This window comes from Oncorhynchus clarkii, chromosome 12, assembly GCF_045791955.1.
Source record: "Oncorhynchus clarkii lewisi isolate Uvic-CL-2024 chromosome 12, UVic_Ocla_1.0, whole genome shotgun sequence".
Lineage (NCBI taxonomy): Eukaryota > Metazoa > Chordata > Actinopteri > Salmoniformes > Salmonidae > Oncorhynchus > Oncorhynchus clarkii.
This window is the reverse complement of record NC_092158.1, coordinates 33,538,664-33,563,062: the sequence shown is the minus strand read 5'-3', so window position 1 is coordinate 33,563,062 and position 24,399 is coordinate 33,538,664. Positions and strand designations below refer to the sequence as shown.

Below are 24,399 nucleotides of genomic sequence, written 5' to 3'. Positions count from 1 at the left end.
CCTAAAAAACGCAGACACTGTGGGCAGCTTGGCTGCCTGTCACAGAAAACAGAAAAGCATTGAGTTGTTCAACGCTGTAGGCTTTAAGACATGATCATCAGCTGACTTGCTTGTGCTAACCAACCGGCACACAAGCACACCATGTTTATACTAAGAACAAGCCAAATTATGCCTATACAATAATATTGGTGTGTACCCTGAAACAGACAGCTGTGAGGTGAATTAGTCTCATGAGGAAGCTGTGAGGCTAGAAAATTCTAGAGGCTTGGAGAGCTGGTCTGGGACTGTGTGTGTGTCCCTGGCTACTGAACATTCCTAAAGTCCAACCTGCATACCAGTTACCAGGGGCTTCATAAACCACCAAGCCAAAAGCCATGTATTAAGCGATCAGATAATCAGGCTTCGACCACCGACTGGTTCGTCCCATCACAAAATAACACAGGCCGACAACCAGAGCAGTGTACCACCAGCCAAACAGAGTGGAGATAAGCTCCCAGCCATGTGCTAAGCAGCTTAGCAGCTAGCTAGCACTACTCTCTACTAGCTAGCACTACTCTCTATCACACACACAATTCAGAGGTGAGTCAATGTCTTCGGCAGTGGCAGTCAACTCGTCAGAGGCATAAGCACGACACTGATGAGAAATAGGCTCCAGAACACAGGCCTGTGAATCATCCTTTTGTTGGCTTTAGCACATCTCCAGTGGAAGCCGTTTACCTGGCCTTCAGAGAAACAAAGCCACAGAGCAGCCACAGAACAACCTCATCTAAGCACTGTGTGAACTATCCACCATGCCCTCAGAGTCAGAGTACTGTTTGAATGGTATCGGTCTGTGTAAAAGCTAAGGGAGCATAGATAGGCAAACGCAAACGATCAGTGAGTAGGGTAACTCCTGTTTGAATTGAATGGTGTCAGAGTAAAAGCTAAGGGAGCATATACAGAGCAGGCAAACATTACATGAAGAATGATGCGTCACCATGCCATGGTTAGTAGTAACTAACGACAATCGGAAACGCTAATCCTCGGTGCTAAAGTAGTCGTGCTCTATCCATCTGATCTAATCATGCTCTGTCTATTTAGCAAACACACTTTGCCACAACTCTCCAGACTGGAGGCCGGGAGGGTCAGTGAATGTGGGGGCTGTCATGGAAACCGTAGGCCTAATCTTAACATATGTAATCTAAGACCAGACAGCCTGTATTTTCATGGCTCATGCTCGCTCACTCCATCAGAACCTGTTCTTTCTCTTCTCTACTATTCATCAATGCTGTCCTAGACTGGAGATAGTAGGCCACACCTCTGATTATGTCTCTAGAGGTATGGCCAGGCTTAGTTTCAGAGGATCGATAGAATATCACCATTGTAAATCTACTGTAGACGTGTAGTTGTTTACTGTAAATGTCACTAACAGGCAATTTAGAACAAAAGGTGACGGAAATTCTGTTTTCTGAAAACAACTCACGGTTCCTTATAGTGTTCTTGGCAAAATGAGTTGAATTCTATCATGATGTGACGTTGGTTTAACCTACTTAGTAACACTCCCTTAGCTATAGGGAACTGCTTTTTGTGTGTGTAGGCCTACATTGGGCAAGGACATTCGATTATTGACACAGTTTAGGAGTCGTTGGGGCCAGGGTAGGAGGTTGGTAGTAAAAAAATGGGGCAGGGGTCATGGTGATATCATGTCCAAATAGAACTTGACATGGCTGAAAGTGTCGCAGATGTCAACAGCTGCAGAGCTAAGCCTGGATCACAGACAGAGCTCACATTTGTACAGTACACCAGAGTTAATTAGTCACACTTTGGTCCTGCCGCTGCTCTACTAAGTGGTGGATGGGGAAGAAGAGGGGCTTTTAACTGGTTGGGGTGAACAAAAACTAACCCAAGAGGTTCATATAGTGGGTTAAGCAGACATCTATTACCTTTAAGTTGCATTCATATTCATATACGCTGGTGATAGTGTATTTAGGCAGGTCCATCTAGATAGAGCTGAACAGCATATGGTGCAAATTATTAATGTATTAGCCTAAATATTCTACTGTATTCCGAAAACATTGGCCTATTACCACAATTCATAAAAGGCATTTGGTCCAAAGCTGGAATTAGTACTGAAAGCCACAGATTACACTTTACCACCCCAAAATAAATACCCTGAAAGCCATTCATGCTCAGTGGGGTGGTGGAATAGTAGCTCTGGGCACAGCTACGGCAAAGACAGCATGTTTCTCAATCTCCAACTATAGAGAGAGGTCTAGTGCCCAAAAGTTTTAGCATGGACGGCACCTAAGGATGTAACGATTCACCGATATGCATCAGTCCCCGGGTTCAAATGTTTAAGATATGAGTGCATTGGTCCCTGGGACCCAAAACGATCCAAATGTTGCATGCGTCGGTCAGAAAATCTGTGTTACAATTCGCTGCTCCACAATTTATTTTGTTCAAATTACTTATTTTACCTTCCGGAAATACCTAATCTTTTGTGACAACTGCGTCCACTCCAGTGTCAAGCTAAGTATGTAATTATGTTGACAGTCATTGATCTGCAATTCATTTTGAATGTCAAACAACCCCAGACAATATCAGTAGCTTAGTCAAACTGTGTGCTATGCGTAGAGTCGCACCTTGACCAAAGAGAGGGAGGCATATTCCTGATTTGGCACATCTGCGCATCACCTACAGCGGTCAAATGCTTATAAAAATGACTTGCGCAATATTAGGCATTATTTGTTGAGTGACAACCAACGTAATTATAGGAAGGCTACATGCCGATCAGGGCTTACATTACATTTAGATTATCGCTGAGGGTGAACCTGAATAGTTTTGCTTGAAACAATCTGTATGCAAACATGCATGTGTACTACCGTTCAAAGGTTAGGGGTCACTTAGAAATGTCCTTGTTTTCCATGAAAGCACACATGACGTGAGTTGCAAAATGAATAGGAAATATAGTCAAGATGTTGACAAGGTTATAATGACTTTTAATTGAAATCATAATTGAGTCCTTCAAAATTTGCTTTCATCAAAGAATTCTCTAGTTGCAGAAACTAAAGCCTTACAGACCTGTGACATTCTAGTTGTCAATTTGTTGAGGTAATCTGAAGAGATTTCACCCCATGCTTCCTGAAGCACCTTCCACAAGTTGGATTGGCTTGATGGGCACTTCTTACATACCATACAGTCAAGCTGCTCCCACAACAGCTCAATAGGGTTGAGATCTGGTGACTATAATGGAGTGGCCAGCACAAACTGAATACCAGCTGACTGCTTCTTCCATAAATAGTCATTGCATAGTTTGGAGCTGTGCTTTGGGTCATTCCTTCTTCAAGATCCCTTTTACCCTGTACAAATATCCCACTTAAACCACCACCAAAGCACTACCAGACCATCACAGTGCCTCCACCATGCACTGACAGATGGCGTCAAGCACCCCTCCAGCATCTTTTCTGCGTCTCACGAATGTTCTTCTTTGTGATCCGAACACCTCAGATTAATTTGTCCATAACACTTTTTTACAATCTTCCTCTGTCCAGTGTCTGTTATTTTGCCCATCTTAATCTTTTATTTTTACTGGCCAGTCTGAGATATGGCTTTTTCTTTGCAACTCTGCCTAGAAGGCCAGCATCCCGGAGTCTCCTCTTCACTGTTGACATTGAGACTGGTGTTTTGCGGGTACTATTTAATGAAGCTGCCAATTGGGAACTTGTGAGAAGTCTGTTTCTCATACTAGACACTAATGTACTTGTCCTCTTGCTCAGTTGTGCACCGGGGCCTCCCACTCCTCTTTCTACTCTGGTTAGAGCCAGTTTGCGCTGTTCTGTGAAGGGAGTAGTACACAGCATTGGACGAGATCTTCAGTTTCTTGGCTATTTCCCGCATGAAATAGCCTTCATTTCTCAGAACAAAAATAGACTGACGAGTTTCAGAAGAAAGTCCTTTGTTTCTGGCCATTTTGAGCCTGTAATCGAACCCACAAATGCGGATGCTCCAGATACTCAACTAGTCTAAAGAAGGACAGTTTTATTGCTTCTTTAAATCAGGACAACAGTTTTCAGCTGTGCATAATTGCAAAAGTGTTTTCTAATGATCAATTAGTCTTTTAAAAGGCTGGGATGGGCTACAGGAAAAGAGGCAAGCAGCTTGGTGAGAAGGCAACAACTGTTGAAGTTTAAGATGACGGTCAATCACCCTCGGTCTGGGGCTCCATGCAAGATCTCACCTCGTAGGGCATCAATGATCATGAGGAAGGTGAGGGATCAGCCCAGAACTACACAGCAGGACCTGGTCAATGGCCTGAAGAGAGCTGGGACCACAGTCTCAAAGAAAACCATTAATAACACACTACGCCGTCATGGATTAAAATCCTGTAGAGCATGCAAGGTCCCCCTGCTCAAGCCAGCGCAAGTCCAGGCCCGTCTGAAGTTTGCCAATGACCATCTGGATGATCCAGAGGAGGAATGGGAGAAGGTCATGTGGTCTGATGAGACAAAAATAGAGCTTTTTGGTCTAAACTCACTCGCCGTGTTTGGAGGAAGAAGAAATATGAGTACAACTCCAAGAACACCATCCCAACCGTGAAGCATGGAGGTGGAAACATCATTCTTTGGGGATGCTTTTCTGCAAAGGGCACAGGACGACTGCACCGTATTGAGGGGAGGATGGATGGGGCCATGAATCCCAAGATCTTGGCCAACAACCTCCTTTCCTCAGTAAGAGCATTGAAGATGGGTCGTGGCTGGGTCTTCCAGCATAACAACGACCCGAAACACACAGCCAGGGAAACTAAGGAGTGGCTCCGTAAAAAGCATCTCAAGGTCCTGGAGTGGCCTAGCCAGTCTCCAGACCTGAACCCAATAGAAAATCTTTGGAGGGAGCTGAAAGTCCGTATTGTCCAGCGACAGTCCCGAAACCTGAAGGATCTGGAGAAGGTCTGTATGGAGGAGTGGGCCAAAATCCCTGCTGCAGTGTGTGCAAACCTGGTCAAGAACTACAGGAAACGTATGATCTCCGTAATTGCAAAGGTTTCAGTACCAAATATTAAGTTCTGCTTTTCTGATGTATCAAATACTTATGTCATGCAATAAAATGCAAATTAATTACTTAAAAATCATACAATGTGATTTTCTGAATTTTTGTTTTAGATTCCGTCTCTCACAGTTGAAGTGTACCTATGATAAAAATGACAGACTTCTACATGCTTTGTAAGTAGGAAAACCTGCAAAATCGGCAGTGTATCAAATACTTGTTCTCCCCACTGTATATACTCTCATTGGCTATGTCATAGTTTATTTTTAAAGATAAATATTAATACATTACTAGCTATATAAACACTTTTACTCTCTAAAAATGACAAAGGAGCTAGTGGGCGATGGTGATTTGAAATCAAAAGTTGCTCCCCCTATCTGATGGTGTGGTAGATTCCCAGTTTCCCTTATGGCTCAGCTAAGGTGTCTACATGACCATAGATCTAAAAACAAATAAATAAATAAATGCCAGCTCAGAGGGCCAGCTCCTGAGCTTCATCAGCAGTAGATTTTAATTTAGAATGAAAGATGAATGTGTTTATGGAACAAATTTTAGTGCATCGGATCACATCAATTCGTTCCTCTAATCTAACTGAATCGCACTGAATCACTTCAAACTAAAACGTATAGTTTCTGTATCGTATCGGAACCAATGTACCTAGATATCTATCGAATCGTCTTGAAGGGGAAAGATGCACAACCCTAGCAGCTCCATTTAAGACATTCATCATTATGAAGAAATGGTCAACTGGATGGGACTTCGTATGGGTTAAGGAAGGATCACATAACTCCTTCCAGGTCACCAGAGGGATCAGCCTTTAACATAGGCTAATCAGAGCAGTTTACACCTCAAGGTGAGAAGTTCGTTTAGACCAGAGAGCAGCACAATGACCCCTAACAGCAGCACATAGCGGCAGCATCAGCTCCATCATTCCACTGTATTAAGTCCGACTGAGCCTCTCTCGTCTCTGACGTTGGCTCAGGTTAGAGTGTCGGCTCTCCTACTCTGACTCAGCAGCCGGAGGCCTGTCAGCTACAGGGAAAAACAAACTCCAGCTGTGAAACGTATGTATTCTGACTCATAGCTGGTTAAATCTTCAAAGGATATTGAATGTGTTTAGTGCTCTTCTGAAAGAGCTCCCAGGATCCCATTTACATAGAGGGATGAGCACTCACTGCTGTGGTGAATGGCACTCAGAGGTGCAAAAAAACACTTTAAAAACAAAAAAGATGGCTCAAATGTCCCCTAAACTCAAATATAAAAAGGCTTAGACAGAGACAAAACATAGGCTAGGCTATAGCCAACCACAACTACTATAAAAACAGCCTCATCTCTCCCACAGAGGAACATCAAACTGTAGCTTGTCTGACCTGGAAGACTGTTGGGGGTGTGAGGGAAGGACTGCAGTAATAGTCATGTTCCATTGTCTGCACTAGAGGTCGACCGATTAATCGGAATGGCTGATTAATTAGGGCCGATATCAAGTTTTCATAACAATCGGAAATCGGTATTTTTGGGTGCCTTTTTTTTTTACACCTTTTTTAAATCTTTATTTAACTAGGCAAGTCAGTTAAGAACACATTCTTATTTTCAATGACGGCCTAGGAACCGTGGGTTAACTGCCTTGTTCAGGGGCAGAACGACAGATTTTCACCTTGTCAGCTCGGGGGATCCACTCTTGCAACCAAACAGTTAACTAGTCCAACGCAATAACGACCTGCCTCTCTCTCATTGCATTCCACAAGGAGACTGTTACGCAAATACAGTAAGCCAAGGTAAGTTACTAGCTAGCATTAAATTGATCTTATAAAAAACAATCAATCATAATCACTAGTTAACTACACATGGTTGATGATATTACTAGATATTATCTAGCGTGTCCTGCGTTGCATATAATCTGACTGAGCATACAAGTATCTAAGTATCTGACTGAGCGGTGGTAGGCAGAAGCAGGTGCGTAAACATTCATTCAAACAGCACTTTCGTGCGTTTTGCCAGCAGCTCTTCGTTGTGCGTCAAGCATTGCGCTGTTTATGACTTCAAGCTGATCAACTCCCGAGATGAGGCTTGTGTAACCGAAGTGAAATGGCTAGCTAGTTAGCGCGCGCTAATTGTCGTTTTGTTGCGGGTTCGAGCCCAGGGAGGAGCGAGGAGAGGGACGGAAGCTATACTGTTACACTGGCAATACTAAAGTGCCTATAAGAACATCCAATAGTCAAAGGTTAATGAAATACAAATGGTATAGAGGGAAATAGTCCTATAATTCCTATAATAACTACAACCTAAAACGTCTTACCTGGGAATACTGAAGAATCATGTTAAAAGGACCCACCAGCTTTCATATGTTCTCATGTTCTGAGCATGGAACTAAACGTTAGCTTTCTTACATGGCACATATTGCACTTTTACTTTCTTCTCCAACACTTTTGCATTATTTAAACCAAATTGAACAGGTTTCATTATTTACTTGAGGCTAAATTGATTTTATTGATGTATTATATTAAGTTAAAATAAGTGTTCATTCAGTATTGTTGTAATTGTCATTATTACAAACAAAAAAAACGCTGATTAATCGGTATCGGCTTTTAAATCGGTATCGGCGTTGAAAAATCATAATCGGTCGACCTCTAGTCTGCACTGTGTTAATACTCTGGGCCCCAGTGCAGCAACCAATCTCCATGAAGCATCGCCACACACAGCTGGTGCAGGAGGAAACAGAGGAGAGGAAAAACACCTAGCTAGCACTGAAGTAGCAGTGTATAAATAGCCACTACCATTACTGCTGTAGCCACTGACAGAAGCACATGGACACAAACATACTAGAGCTTTGCTACCGGACCTGAGCTGGACGGCCCCCAACACTAGACATTGGGTTAGGGCCAGGTAGGGCATGTTCTTTCATCAAACGCTCTTGGATATCATTTTCAAGAATTACTAAATTGATCACACATTTGCTTCTGCCCTGCTGTGCAATGTATCTGTACAGTCACATCTGACTAAGATCATAACTGAGAACACTGTCTGAGCTGACAGGAGAGACTTACACAGAAAATAAATGTTCTGTGAGTTTAGAGTGACGAAAAGTAGCTAGCTAACAGCTCTCTCACGTCTTGCCATTGAGAAGCCCAAAGCAGAGCCGTTGCTATGGACACTCACACACGCAGAGCGGCAGCTCAGGGAGCAGGGGACAGACAGTGACAAGCAGCTAATGGATATGGGGGAAGTTATTTCTGATTCAGCAGGGCAGGGCCGTAAATTTGGAGGAAGCAATCAGACTGGGTAGGGTAGGGCCTGAATGTCACGAGCATTAAATGTCATGTAGACCTCTAAGACCAAACATAAGCAAGCACACTCAGACATGAGAGAACAGAGCTTGATCTTCATATCCTTTCTTCACACTGAAGGGGCCAGACAGGCTGCACAGTTCCCTCTTCCAACCTATTCAAAACAACAGACTGCTACTGCTCCTACTGGACCTGCCCTGTTGTCTGCGTGGTTTCCACAGTCAATAACTCAATGACCACAAAAGAAAGTGTCTCTGTCAACATCAGCCTCTTTAGTATGTTGTCACTGGACCCTGACAAGTCTTCTTGCTAGCTACAGTGTGTGTGTGTGTGTGTGTGTGTGTGTGGGGGGACGAGAGCTTGTTAGTGTTGTATGTCGGTGCAGTGTGTTGTCTGACTCTAGCTACACGTAAGGAGTGTGCGTGTCAGCAGCTAAAAACAGACAAGCCTGAACATCTATCCTTCGTGCTACGTTAGGGGGAAGCTGTGGGTGTGGAGTTGAAAGTGGTTAGACACGCACAAACAGCCCTATAGACCTACCCTCCAACAACAGTGCAAGCATGTAGGCCTAGATATCATCTGTCTTGAACTATCAAATGTATCCTAGTAGATGAGAATGTGGTGTCGCGTTGATGAATATTTAGCAGCGCTAATTCACCCATGAGGTACAGTCCGAGCGAGCGAGATACTGTGGGTGTTACTCAAAATGCATACTACCGTGCTGCAAGCACGCAAACTGGAGCATGGGAGGGTTGGATGAGTCCAAATCAAAGTATGAGAAACAGAGCACAGAGGGCACTTCTCGGATGTGTACTCCATTTGTACATATTTTGAAGCATGCATAGATGCAAGCTTCAACGGAAAGTAGTCACAGGAATATGACACAACCACGTAAAAGCAATGCAAATTTTCTTGAAATTAATGCTGCTGATTATTTGAGCTGTAGCGTGAGAAAATAAACTGATTTCGGAATTAAATGTTGTGCATTCACATCTCATATGTTGCCTGACTACAATATTTTATCTTGATACGTTAATAAATACATACTGTGTTAATGGTGGCATGTTTACCTGCCTACAATACCGACTGTAGTGTACGTAAATCATAAGCACATAGTAAGTCAATAGGGCAAACTGGCTAGCTTCTAACGTTCCTGTTACTTAGCTAGCTACCCACAAAGAATTTACATCTAACCTTGCATAACATTAGTTGTAGGTCATATTCGCCTGTTAAACTATCTTGTCAGCTCGATCCACATATATATCTAGCTGATAATTATGAAGTAAAACGTTTGCTTTATGAATAATCTCGTTTTGTCTTTATTGCCATTGTCCTGGCTGGAAGAAGGTTTAGTGAATGGTAAGTCCATTGTAAGTCAATAGGGCTAACTGGCTAGCCACAAAGAATTTGTAGCTAGCTACCTAAGTAGAATTGACATCTACCTTGCAAAACATTAGTTTTAGGTCATTTTTGACTGTTTAACCTCTCTTGAGTAGGGGGCAGTATTTTGACATCCGGATGAAAAGCGTGCCCAAAGTAAACAGCCTGTTACTCAGGCCCAGAAGCTAGGACATGCATATAATTGGTAGATTTTGATAGAAAACACTCTAAAGTTTACAAAACTGTTAATATTATGTCTGTGAGTATAACAGAATTGATATGGCAGGCGAAACCGCGAGGACAAACCATCCCAAAAAATAGCTGTAGTGTTTCCAAGCGCGTGGAAGAGAGCGCGTTCTTTGGTATTTTTCTCAGGTAAAAGACAATAACGATTCTCCGTCTTAAATGTTATATTTTATTCACGTATTAGGGTACATCAGGTTTGATTATAAATGTTGTTTGACTTATTTGGAAAAGTTTTAGTAACGTTTGGGATTCATTTTGTATGCATTTTGATGGAGGGAAACTGGGTGGATTATTGACTGGAGCGCGCCAGCTAAAACTAAGTTTTATGGATATAAAGGACATTATCGAACAAAAGGACCATTTGTGATGTAACTGGGACCTTTTGGAGTGCTAACAGAAGAAGATCAGAGGTAAGGCATTTTTTATATCGCTATTTCTGACTTGTGTCGCACCTGTCTGGTTGAAATATGTTTTCATGTGTTTGTGTGCGGGGCGCTGTCCTCAGATAATCACATGGTTTGCTTTCGCCGTAAAGCCTTTTTGAAATCTGACATCGCGGCTGGATTAACAAGAAGTTAAGCTTTATTTTGATGTATTACACTTATGATTTTATGAAAGTTAAATATTTATAATACTGTAGTTTGAATTTCGCGCTCTGCAATTTCACCGGATGTTGGCCAAGTGGGACGCTACCGTCCATAAGAAGTTATTAACTAGCAGGGATGCAAATGTGTCAATTTTGCTGCCAACTAACTGACCCTTATTAACCGGTCAACAAACGGTTGACGTGACCAACAGAAAATACTATCAGAGATCTGTGGAAGCGTCTCGTCATTATATGTTTCCGACCTAACAATGCGGGAAGGCAGGCAACAAGCTTAGTCCCAAAATAAGCCCATAGAAACGCATTGGGTTTATTTTGTACAGATTTTGTTGAGTGAAACCTCTCGCTTCGCCTCTTACACTCTGATATTATGCACACACACACACACACACACACAGACCAGAAATGTGTCATTAAGAGCTTAATGGAAACATGCAACAATAGCAAGCCGATCGTCTTAGTCAAAAGGCTATATAGCCTATTATTGAAGATGCAACTCCTGTAATGAAGCAGCTAATAAAATGTAATTTTCAATGTGTTGTAAACAGAGCACCTAATGCGAGCAGTTCCATGTGTGACAGATGAAAATCTCAGTTAGAAACTTCGAAAGAGGGGGAATCTAATCGCAACAACTATGATGGGTTGCTAATATGACTAAGATTGTGTCTTTGGCTTCTGGACAACGAAAGAATGTTGATATGAAAAGCAATAGAACAAGAGAGAAATGCTTGTTAATGGCATGAGGAATTCTTTATAAAATAATTGGTTTTCTATGGATTGATTTCCACAAGGCTAATTTTGAAGCAAGGTAAGACATGCCTCATTATTTGAAGTTAAGTAAAACATCCAGGTTTCAAACAATTATACTGCATCATTATACTGCATCAAGCGCACATTGCAAAGTGGTGGGTGACGCATTGATAGTCAACAGTAGGCAGGCTATACAGTGCATTTGGAAAGTATTCAGACCCCTCGACTTTGGCATTTTGTTACATTACAGTCTTATTCTAAAATTGATTCAATTAAATAATCTCAATCTACACACACAATACCCCATAATGACAAAGAGAAAACAGGTTTAGAAATGTTGGCAAATTTCTTAAAATACAAAACTGAAATATCACAATTACAGAAGAATTCTAATCCTTTACTCAGTACTTCGTTGAAGCACCTGTGGCAACGATTACAGCCTGGAGTCTTCTTGGCTATGACACTACAAGCTCGGCACACCTGTATTTGGGGAGTTTCTCCCATTCTTCTCTGCAGATCCTCTCAACCTCGGGCAGGTTGGATGTGGAGCTTCGCTGCACAGCTATTTTCAAGTCTCTCCAGAGATGTTCGATCGGGTTCAAGTCCGGGCTCTGGCTGGGCCACTCAAGGACATTGAGACTTGTCCCGAAGCCACTCCTGCGTTGTCTTGGTAGTGTGCTTCGGATCGTTGTCCTGTTGGAAGCAGAACCTTCGACCCAGTCTGAGGTCCTAAGCGCTCTGGAACACGTTTTCATCAAGGATCTCTGTGCTTCGCTCCAGTCATCTTTCCCTTGATCCTGACTAGTCTACCAGTACCTGCCGCTGAAAAACATCCCCAGAGCATGAATCTGACACAATTATACTTCACCGTATGGATGGTGCCACGTTTCCTCCAGATGCCATTCAAGCCAAGAAGTTCAATCTTGGTTTCATCAGTCCCGAGAATCTTGTTTCTCATGGTTTGAGAGCCCTTTAGGTTACTTTTGGCAAACCCCAAGAGGGCTGTCATGTGCCTTTTACTGAGGAGTGGCTTCCATCTAGCCACCCTACTATAAAGGTGGACTGCTGCAGAGATGATTGTCATCCTGGAAGGTTCTCCCATCTTCACAAAGCAACTCTGGAGCTCTGTCAGTAACAATCGGGTTCTTGGCCACCTCCCTGGCCAAGGCCCTTCTCCCCCGATTGTTCAGTTTGGCCAGGTGGCCAGCTCTAGTAAGAGTCTTGGTGGTTTCAAACTTCTTCCATTTAAGAACGATGGATGCCACTGTGTTCTTGGAGACCTTCAATGCTGCAGAAATGTTTTGGTACCCTTCCTCAGATCTGTGCCTCGACACAATCCTGTCTCGGAACTCCACAAACAATTCCTTCAACCTCATGGCTCGGTTTTTGCTCTGACATGCACTGTCAACTGTGGGACCTTATATAGACAGGTGTGTGCCTTTCCAAATCATGTCCAATCAATTGAATTTACAACAGGTGGACTCCAAACAAGTTGTAGAAACATCAAGGATGATCAATGGAAACAGGATGCACCAGAGCTCAATTTCAAGTCTCATAGCAAAGGGTCTGAAAAGTTATGTGAATTAGTTATTTTTCATAAATGTGCAACAATTACTAAAAAACTGTTTTTGCTTCGTCATTATGGGGTATTGTATGTAGATTGAGGAAAAACAACTTTGTCAAATGTCAAGGCGTCTGAATACTTTCCAAATGAACTGTACATAGCCAATGTACCCGAAAGATTAATGGTATGCGTGTTTTAATGACGAATTGAGATTGAGAAATAAAATAGCTCCTTGTAAATCATAGCCACCAAAGTTAACACGCGATTGCATTGTTGCGCAATGACTGGATTTTTAAACCATATTGAATTATTGCAATGGTTTGTTTATTTGTCAATTAATCCCATAAAGGATGGGTTGCCAATTTGACGCGAACATTTAAAAAAATTCATTCATTCAGCAGGTTTCACTCCAGTAGCCTACAGGCTTTTTGAGGAGTTCTCGAGCTGCCTGACAGGTGGTACGCTATTCCACTCCTCAAACTTGACTCTGTATGATTTGCACATGATAAATAAGATGCACGACGACAACAAAAATACACACGTGCCAATTGATTTCCCAATAGACCAACAAGGATGACAATTTTTGCATTTTTTTATGCATTTTTGGCAGCTAACCGATTAACATCACTACCAACCAGGGCCTAAAATTAACACCCGACACCTGCGGGTAGGGCTCCACAGTGTGAGCATTTCACTCGCATATGTGAATAAAAATAGTAAAAAGTATGATCACATTTATAGTAAATGCTAAAGTAGCTGGTTTCAAAGTATTTCTGTCGTTTTGTTTCATAGCTGGTCAATTAAATCGCACAAAGTCAAAGAACTACAAATCCTATATAGCCTATTCCACCTCGCGCTGAAACACTGCCTGGGGACTGTGCGAACATGAAGAGCTGAGTGAAAGATTCATATTCATAAGCGCTGCGCACAGGCATAAAAGTTAGTCTAATTTACTTGAAACAAAAGTCTACTGAAGTGAGACTTTGTCCTTGTGTTTCTTGGCTAGTTACATTCATTTGTTCACAAGTTAGGTTGTTTTTCTATGTTTGAGTTTCAACTGCTATGGAAGAGAAGACACTTCTACAAGTCAGACTCAATCTCACAGGCACAAACATGACTAGAGTCACGCTACCACAACCTCCCACCCTTAAAAGGGGCAAGTGAAAATGTTTGACTCGTGTTATTTTGGTTAAAAGTTTTTTTTAAATGTAATTAAAATATACCACATTACTTCTTACTAGTATTATAATTATTTTATAAACATTACAAAGCGTGCTCATCTGTTTTATGTGTTTTGTTGGTGTAATTCTAAACAGGGGAAAAAATATTTTGGCTGGTAAAAAAAATATGAATGGCAGGAGGACCCAAAAGTTAACTGCTTCTCAAATGTAATGTTTTATGCGTTCTCCACACTCTCGTCCTAACAAGAACGTACTAAACAGAACTTCCTCAGAGAGTGTACTCTGAGCATGAGTGTGGAACATGCTAGTATGCATATTGAGAAACACCCTGTACTTACGCGTGGCCTCCTCTACTCTGAGCAACTTGGACAGAGAGCAGTTCCCTCCCGGTCTACCTTAATGAAGTCAAGCAGAATCAGATGAGCCGTGGGCATTAGCCTAGATAGGAATTTAACCTAGAAGATCAGTGGGCATCTAGCCTAGCGTGGCCAGGGAGAAATTCAACAGAAAGCAGGGCCTAGTCACAGATCCCTCCCATATATCACTATTATTACTGCTGCCCTCACCCCCACCCCACACCCATGTGCCATCCCTGGCTGCCTCTTAACTACTGCTAAATGGCCAGAGGCTGCACAGGCTGTATCAAAATCTCTGCGACAATAGCCTATACAGGCTTATCTGGATACAGACACACAGTGGAGCAACAATGGTAACACTTTGTGACAGACTGGGGCATCTGCACATGATGCTCAACTCCACAATCATGCTCTTTCTGGGACTCTACTGCAGTAGAATAATCAATAAAAACTCCACCTGGAACAAACAGGATATATTCCCTTTTCCCACAGTTCCGGGATTCGATAAAGGCTCAATGCATGCAAAGCACATACAGTCAGGTCCAAAATTATTGTCTCACTTAATCAAGATGAGCAACAACAAAAAAAATACTACATAAAATACACATACTGAGCTACACTATATGACCAAGAGTACATGGACACCAGCTCATCGAACATCTCATTCTAAAATCATATGCATTAATATCGAGTTGGTCTCCCCTTTTCTGCTATATCGGCATGGCCGATTAATTAGGGCCGATTTCAAGTTCACAACAATCGGTAATCAGCATTTTTGGACGCCTCTACAAACTGCGTGGCAGACTGATCACCTGTTACGCAAGTGCAGCAAGGAGCCAAGGTACGTTGCCAGCTAGCATTAAACTTATCTTATAAAAAAACAATCAATCAAAAAAATATATATTTAAACAGCCGATTAATTGGTATCAGCTTTTTTTGGTCCTCCAATAATCAGTATCGGCATTGAAAAATCATAATCTGCTGACCTCTAAATGGGACATTGCTATGGGCACTTGCTTCCATTCAACAACAAGAGCATTAGTGAGGTCGAGCACTGATGTTGGGCGATTAGGCCTGGCTCGCAGTCAGTGTTCAAATTCATCCTAAAGGTGTTCAATGGGGTTGAGGTCATCTCGATAAACCATTTCTGTATGGACCTCGCTTTGTGGACGGGGGAAATTGTCATGCTGAAACAGGAAAGGGCCTTCCCCAAACTGTTACCACAAAGTTTGCTGTTCCGTTAAGATTCCCCCTCACTAGAATTATGAAAAACAGCCTCAGAACGTTATTCCTCCTCCACCAAACTTTACAGTTGGCACTACGCATTGGGGCAGGTAGTCTCCCCCTGGCATCCTCCAAATCTTATGACGGTGCCATGTTGAAAGTCACGGAGCTCTTCAGAAAGGCGATTCTAATGCCAATGTTTGTCTATGGAGATTGCATGGCGGTGCACTCGATTTTATACACCAGTCAGCAACGGGTGTAGCTGAAATAGCCAACTCCACCAATTTGAAGGGGTGTCCACAGACTTGATTATATATAGTGTATGTTGAATGCGCAACAAAATTGGGAAATTGCTCAGAGTAAGATTTTGTTTAACAATACTTTTTCTCTCTCAAAAACATAGAGGGTCAAAATTATTATAAACAATACCTCACCCTGCGAGGATAACAGCACTGAGCCTTTTTCTCAAATGTTTTATGAGATTGGAGAATACATTGGGAAGGATATTAGACCATTCCTCCATACAAAATCTTTTCAGATCCTTGATATCCTTAGTGTGCGCTTATAGACTGCCCTTTCAATTCATTCCACAGGTTTTTAATGGGATTTGAGTCGGGAGACAGACGGCCATTGCAAAATGTTGATTTTGTGGTCAATCAAATTTTAAAAACCTGGATTTTGATGTGTGCTTGAGGTTATCGTCTTGCCGGAAGATCCACTTGTTACCAAGTTTCAGGCTCCTGGTACTGAGCCAACCAGGTTTTTGGCAAAAATGTCTCGGTACTTGGTCAAGTTTATGATGCTGTTGACTTTAACAACCAGTGGAAGCAAAATAGCCACATAGCATCAAAGATCCACAACCATATTTTACAGAAGGTATGGGGTCTTTCCTGCTTATGCATCCTTCTTTCGATGCAAATCTCACCACTGGTGTGCATGGCCAAAGACCTGTTTTCAAATGTAAACGCCCAGGGCCTCATTTATAAATGCTACGTACGTACAAAATATGCCTCATAACATGCGTGCGACAGTTGGCCTACACACAGTTTCTCGTGGTTGAAGTACTGCCCTGCAAGAATGCAGAAGTAGCCAGTAAAAAAAAAAATACAAAACTATTTCAAGTTTTGCCCCTCAGTAACTTTCTCACTCATCCTTATTCATGATTCATGTAGGCATTGCGTGCTAGGAATATGGGTCCAAATACTTAACTTGACTACTTTATTTATAAGAATATTTAGGGGTGTCAATTTTGACCAGTTGAGAAAAATAAATAAATTACTTGTTAAACTAAAACTATTGTAATAGATTAAAATAATTACTTATTTTATACAGTCAATATTGCTCATCATTATCAAGGGTGTCAATTTCAGACCCCACTGTATATTGACCACTTTGTTTGCTCTTCATTCCCACTTGCTCAACAAGCCCTGGGGACTGGCGCCTCGCTCACCTTCGATGCTGAGCTCAAAGCAGACATGGCAGAAGGACATGGTCCCCGTGTCGGTCTCCAGCTTGCAGACACCGCAGATGTTGTCGTCGTTTAGGTCGATGTTGACAAACTGCTCCGCTTTGTCCATACTGTCTCAAATTGAAAAACAAACAGAGACAAGAGCACATGGCAGGACATGAGGCATGAAGGGCTTGCACAACATCTAAATGTCAAAACAAATGTTGGAAGTCAAGAGTCCTCCTTCATTCTTGAACAGAACTCTTTCAAACTAACGTCTTGGCTTGTATTAGTTAGATGGAAAAATAACACTCACGTTAGTGGCTCATCACGAGAATGTCATTACTATGCTGATAGTAGCGAGAGTTATGGTTTGCTCAAGGCAGTGCCCTGTAAGCATTATGCCTCATGAAATATCAAGACATTGAAGAAGATAGGAATCACATTTTTTGAGAGGAGAGATTTTTGCTGATTTTCAGGTGACAACAGGATGGAACAACTTTTAGAACGCGTATGAAAAAGTCGTAGGAGTACTGGCATGTAAACGAGGACCCAACAGTGATCTCTCACAGAGAAAGAAAATAGTGTGTCTGGTGACCCATGTAAATGGTAAATTAGCTTACCCCGGCTTACATAAGGTGACCATTCCAGAATGTGATAACCAAGGGGGTTATTCATTACAATGTGCATATAATGTTAGTATTTCTGTTCCAGGACACTTGTCATCCCTGCGTTTATCTAAGGATTACAGAACAAAACTGCAAAATGAGATTAAAATGAATAAGCAGGGGCACACATTTTAGGTTTCCATTCTTCTTTCACACTGTTCCTAAATATTATCAGCATCATTTGACATTTGAAAACGACTCCTGGTAAAAAGTGAAAATGTGTATGTAATAGGACTGAGAATTGCCAGGGACCTTACGAAACGATATTATCACGATACTTTAATTGCCAATACGATATGTATTGCAATCCTTACGAATCTATAAGCAATTGCGATTCGACAGATTTTATTGCAATTCAATGTTCCAAACATATTGCTCACCATATGTCTCCTGCAGAGGGGCAAGAGAGTCATGAAAAAACAAGTATCAGTAGCTAGGTTCCCATCCAATTGGCAACAGATTTTCATCTGAATATTCTACACTGAACAAAAATAAAAACACAACATGCAACAATTTCAAAGATTTGACTGAGTTAAAGTTCATAAGGAAATCAGTTCATTTAAATAAATCCATGAATCTATGGATTTCACGTCTTTGAATACAGATATGTGTCTGTTGGTCACAGATACCTTAAAGAAAAGATAGGGGCGTGGATCAGAAAACCAATCAGTATCTGGTGCGACCACCATTTATTTGCCTCATGTAGTGCGACACATCGTGCAGAGTTGATCAGGCTGTTGATTGTGGCCTGTGGAATGTTGTCCCACTCCTCAATGGCTGTGCAAAGTTACTGGATATTGGCGGGAACTGGAACACGCTGACGTACATGTCGATTCAGAGCATCCCAAACATGCTCAATGGGTGACATGTCTGGTGAGTATGTAGGCCATGGAAGAACTAGGACATTTTCAGCTTGAACGAATTGTGTACAGATCTTTGCGACATGTGGCTGTGCATTATACTGAAACATGAGGTGATAGCGGTGGACGAATGGCACGACAATGGGCCTCAAGAGCACACTTCTCCAGCGTAGGTGAGCATTTGACCACTGAAGTCGGTTACGACGCCTAACTGCAGTCATGTCAAGACCCTGGTAAGGACGACGAGCACGCTGATGAGCTTCCCTGAGATGGTTTCTGACAGTTTGTGCAGAAATTTGCCGTTTGTGCAAACAAACAGTTTTATCAGCTGTTCGGGTGGCTGGTGAGGAAGCCACAGGTGAAGACGCAGAATGTGGATGTCCTGGGTTGGCATGGTTACATGTAATCTGCAGTTGTTAGGCCTGTTGGACGTACTGCCAAACTCTCAAAAACAACAGAGACGGCTTATGGTAGAGAAATTAACATAAAATTATCTGGCAACAGCTCCAGTGGACCTTGCTGCAGTCAGCATGCCAATCGCACACTACTTTAACTTGAGACATTGTGGCATTGTGTAGTGTGACAAAACTGCACATTTTAGTGGCCTTTTATTGTCCCCAGCATATATTGCAGATACAGTGAGAGTAAGTTGTGCGGGTAGGCTAGAAGAGGACCATCCTTCTCACTGAATTTCAGAAAAATATAAATTGTGAACCATTAAAGTTGTCCTGTTTAGAAAAAAACTATACTAATACATTTACATCACCAAATAATTCATTAAAACACTGTTTTGCGATGAAGGTCTACTGTAGCCTCAGCAGCAATCTGTAGGGTAGCACCATGGTGTAGCCAGAGGACAGGTAGCTTCTGTCTTCCTCTGGGTACTTTGACTTCAATACAAAACCTAGGAGGCTCATGGTTCTCACCCCCTTCCATAGGCTTTCAAAGTAATTATGATAGGTTGGAAGATGTCCTCCTGAAGTTATCAGAGCTCTTGCAGCATGAACTGACATGTTGTCCACCCAATCAAAGGATCAGAAAATGAATCTAGTTGGTTGCCAACCACCATATAAAGTCCAAAGAAGAAACCTGAAGGAGGAGAGATTACTAGAAAACAAACTTTAACCCTTTTATCTGTGGATGAATTGTCAGAGTAGAGGACCGTGTGCATTTCAGGTAAAATAACAACCCAATGTTAATATCCTAGGCCAAATTAACTAGCAACAGCAAGCTAGCTAGCTAGCTAAATTGCCAGAAATGGTTGCTTATCGACCGGTCCCCAAATCAATATAATTGGTTCAGTTTGTTTTGATATTTCAACCTGCGTGTCCTGATTGTGTCTGGTGTGGGGGGCCAAAATCAAAATGCAGATGTATGTGCGCGGTCTAGTCAGCATGTTAGCCGATCCACAAGAATGGAACGGTCTACCGTATCAAAAGCTTTGGTCAAGTCAATAAAAATAGCAGCACAACATTGCTTAGAATCAAGGGAAATGGTGACATTATTTAGGACCATTAAGATTGCAGTGACACATCCATAACCTGACCGGAAACTAGAGACATCAAGAAAACTTCTCAGTAGTCAACTGGCTGGTTTTTCCAAAACTTTTGATTAACAGGGAAAAAATAGAAATTGGCCTATAACAGTTAGAATCAGATGGATCTCCGCCTTTAAATAAAGGATGCACTGTGGCTGCCTTCCAAGCAATGGGAACCTCCCCAGAGAGTAAAGACAGGTTAAAAAGGTCAGAGATAGGCTCAGCAATGATAGGGGCTGTAACCTTAAAGGATCTAAACCATCTGACCCAGATGTTAATTTGGGGTCAAGTTTAAGGAGCTCCTTTAGCACCTCGGACTCAGTGACTGCCTGCAGGGAGAAACTGTAGCGGGGCAAGGGGAAAAGAGCGAGGAGCATTGGGGCTAATCACATTAGAAGGGCTGGGAGATAAGGAAATGTAGGACAGGCAAGAAGGCATGGCTGTGCCCGGTTACTATGTGGCATTACTTATTTTAGAGCAAATTCTTGCCGTTATATGAAACCCAAAACATGTGGGATCTTGTCATGCCACCTGTACTAAAAGTGAACATAAAACACAGACCCCATCCCATTACTGAGTGACTTCCCCAAATGAAGCACTCCTTGATTAACTAACATAGCTTAGGGTGACGAGACATAAAACCTAATCTAAATCTATAGATTTTCTGCATGTAAACAAAGACTAAATAACACTTAACTGTCACGTTAGTGGGTGGGTGGCTAAACAATGCTATATAAAACAATACAATCTCACCCATCATTATAAGTTCCAAATTCTGATCTTCTGATGGATAAGACCGATATCGGCAGGAAATTCAACCATCCCTGGCCTATATTTGGCACAGCAGTTCTGTATACTCAGCCAGGGAGCTTGAATGAAAAGAACAGTTCAGCCTCTTTTGGGGTGTCAAACGTGCATGTTGATCCCTCGGTCTGGGAAGAGGAATCCATATCGGATGTTGGCAGCCCTGCATTTCTTGTGCAACTCATTATCCTCTTTCCGTTGGTTTATCACCTCCAAAGATCTGGACAGAAAGACACTCTGGCTCCGCAAGTATCTTCAGCTAACTCAAATCAAGGTTTATTTGTCACGTGCGCCGAATACAACAGGTGTAGGTAGACCTTACAGTGAAATGCTTACGTACAGGCTCTAACCAATAGTGCAAGAAAAAAAAGGTGTGTGTGTGTGTAGATAAGTAAAGAAATAAAACAACAGTAAAAAGACATTTGAAAATAAGAGTAGCAAGGCTATATACAGACACCGGTTAGTCAGGCTTATTGAGGTAGTATGTACATGTAGGTATCGTTATGCTATGCATATATGATGAACAGAGAGTAGCAGTAACGTAAAAAGAGGGGGTGGTGGGTGGCGGATAACCTGGTTAGCAATGCAGATAGCCCGGTTAGCCAATGTGCGGGAGCACTGGTTGGTCGGGCCAATTGAGGTAGTATGTACATGAATGTACAGTTAATGTGACTATGCATATAAGATAAACAGAGAGTAGCAGCAGCGTAAAAGAGGGGTTGGGAGGAGGCACACAATACAAATAGTCCGGGTAGGAGTCTTATGGCTTGGGGGTAAAAACTGTTGAGAAGCCTTTTTGTCCCAGACTTGGCACTCCGGTACAGCTTACCATGCGGTGGTAGAGAGAACAGTATGAATGGGGTGGCTGGGGTCTTTGGCAATTTTTAGGGCCTTCCTCTGACACCACCTGATGTAGAGGTCCTGGATGGCAGAAAGCTTTGCCCCAGTGATGTACTGGGCCATACGCACTACCCTCTGAAGTGCCTTGCGGTCGGAGGCCGAGCAATTGCAGTACCAGGCAGTGATGCAACCGGTCAGGATGCTCTCGATGTTGCAGCTGTAGAACCTTTTGAGTGTGCGTACATCGTGTGTCAGCGATGTTGACATCGGTTCGTTGTGTCTCGTCCAAATTATCTTGTTTAACGCACCCTTTTTTGGTGGCATTTCCTTTAGTCATATTGTCAGACAATGATTTGAAATCATAGGCCGTGAGAGATTAAGATAAATATGTATGTTTCAATTTTGCAGAGCTCTAACAAAACACGTCTATTCCATAGCACACTCTCTAGTGCCCCTTAAAATAAGTATTTTCAACTTTCATCCAGAACCTAATATGAACCGATTTCAACATCTTGAAAAGATGCATCTTCAATGTCCTGGAAAATGTGCATTTTAAACATACCTTTTTACCTTTCATTCAGAACCAACATTTAACCTAACATCTGGAAAACAGTTATTTTTTACCTATAGCAAATCAAATCTTATTGGTCACATACACGTGTTTAGCGGATGTTATTGCGGGTGTAGCGAAATGCTTGTACTATTACTAGTATATTATCGCCTAGAGCAGCAGAAAGGCAAGAACCGGCCCTGTGTGGATGATATGACTGTGTTGGAACACTAACCCTATAAAAGACCCCTTCTTCCAATGACATGTGTAACGTACTGTTATTGAACGGAGTCCTGATCAAGAGTTAGCTAGCTCCCAAACTAACCATCTAGCTAGCTAGCCCTACACATTACGGGCGGCGTCCGTTATAGTGCTAGCTAGATACACATTGAACTAGTTACATAGTTAGCTGAGTGAATGGCTAACCAGCTAGCTACTGTAGACGACTTAGGTTGCTGCTAGCAAAACCTTGTTATGACACTGCTGCCAGTACTGACTAGCCGTGCTAGCCAACATAGATAACGTTAACTGAATCGTGACCCATTATCTGGTCGTCAAGTTCAATAATGTCCAGCAGGAGCCAAACAAAATTATAGTAGCGATTAAACATGGCAATGTAATACAATGTAGCTAGCTATTTATTCTGTTTAACGGCCATTTACCTTGTAATCCTTTGTCAAATCTTCAGGGGAATTCGCGGGTATCTGGTTTCCCTTTACCTCAGTCCTTGAGCGCCTGTAGGGCAGTAAAGTGTTGTTGATGGTAGCTCGCAGAACAGCACATTACTTTCAGTGGAGGGGAAACCCCCCACATTTTCGGAACGAACTACTTATACATCAGCGGGTGTGTTATTATATCAATACAGATTAAATGCAAATCGTTCTGCATATATAATACATTACACACTTTTGAAATAAAGAAACAATTTTATGTCGATGTATGATCTAGGATCATCATTATTCGAGCTCTATATTAGCCTTTTCAAATGCATTCCGCTTGATTAAACCCCTTTAGACTTGGTATATTTAACAATCGTCAACAGAATAGAGGAAAATTGTTCGAACAATAGAATAATAGCTACATGTATGACCTAATATGATTACATAGGGGAAATGTTTACACTATAATTTGGTATTCAGATTTTAATAACGAAGCGAGCGAAATATGAGAAGAGAAACTGATCTATCAACGACCGGACTGTCCAACACCCCTTTCATTTTCGTTTCACATGAAGTCACACGTGGGGATTCCTTTCATGAAAAGAACTATGGTGGATTCCCATTAATGTCAACAAGGATACAGAAGAACTCCTTTCGAACAATGACACCTATTCCATGCTAGAATTATACTGTAGTGTGGTAAAATAATAATTTTTACATTCAGCATCACTCCATTTCCATTGAAATATAGTATTATTTCTAACAAAGATGTTTTATTTATTTATTTAACCTTCATTTAACTAGGCAAGTCAGTTAACAAATTCTTATTTACAATGACCGCCTACTAAAAGGCCTGCGGGGACGGGGGCTGGGATTAAAAATAAATAAAATAAAAATATAGGACAAATCACACATAATGACAAGAGAGACAACACTACATAAAGCGAGACCTAAGACAACATAGCATGGCAGAAACACATGACAACACAGCATGGTAGCAACACAACATAGTAGCAGCACAAAACTGGGTAAACATTTTTTTATTTCACCTTTATTTAACCAGGTAGGCTAGTTGAGAACAAGTTCTCATTTGCAACTGCGACCTGGCCAATATAAAGCATAGCAGTGTGAACAGACAACAACACAGAGTTACACATGGAGTAAACATTAAACAAGTCAATAACATAGAAGAAGAAAAAAATAATCTATATACATTGTGTGCAAAAGGCATGAGGAGGTAGGCAATAAATAGGCCATAGGAGTGAATAATTACAATTTAGCACATTAACACTGGAGTAATAAATGATCAGATGAACATGTGCAGGTAGAGATACTGGTGTGCAAAAGAGCAGAAAAGTAAATAAAATAAAAACAGTATGGGGATGAGGTAGATAAATTGGGTGGGCTACATACTGATGGACTT

The 24,399-nt window shown here is 41.8% G+C and overlaps 1 protein-coding gene across 2 annotated transcripts in view; it reads right to left on the bottom strand.

Annotated features, from left to right (window-relative positions):
- Window positions 1–23,212, bottom strand: part of LOC139423097 (protein EURL homolog) — a 31,173-nt gene extending 7,961 nt beyond the window's left edge. The window contains exons 1-2 of one of the 2 annotated variants that reach the window (XM_071174744.1): window positions 22,980–23,212; window positions 17,062–17,189 (exon numbers count right to left, since the gene is read on the bottom strand). In XM_071174744.1, coding sequence (XP_071030845.1) covers window positions 17,062–17,188 — 127 coding nt within the window. In that variant the 5' untranslated portion in view covers window position 17,189; window positions 22,980–23,212. Of the gene's footprint in view, window positions 1–17,061; window positions 17,194–22,979 lie in introns of both variants that reach the window. The other variant, XM_071174745.1, reaches the window with a different exon arrangement.
- Window positions 23,213–24,399: the final 1,187 nt, after the last annotated feature.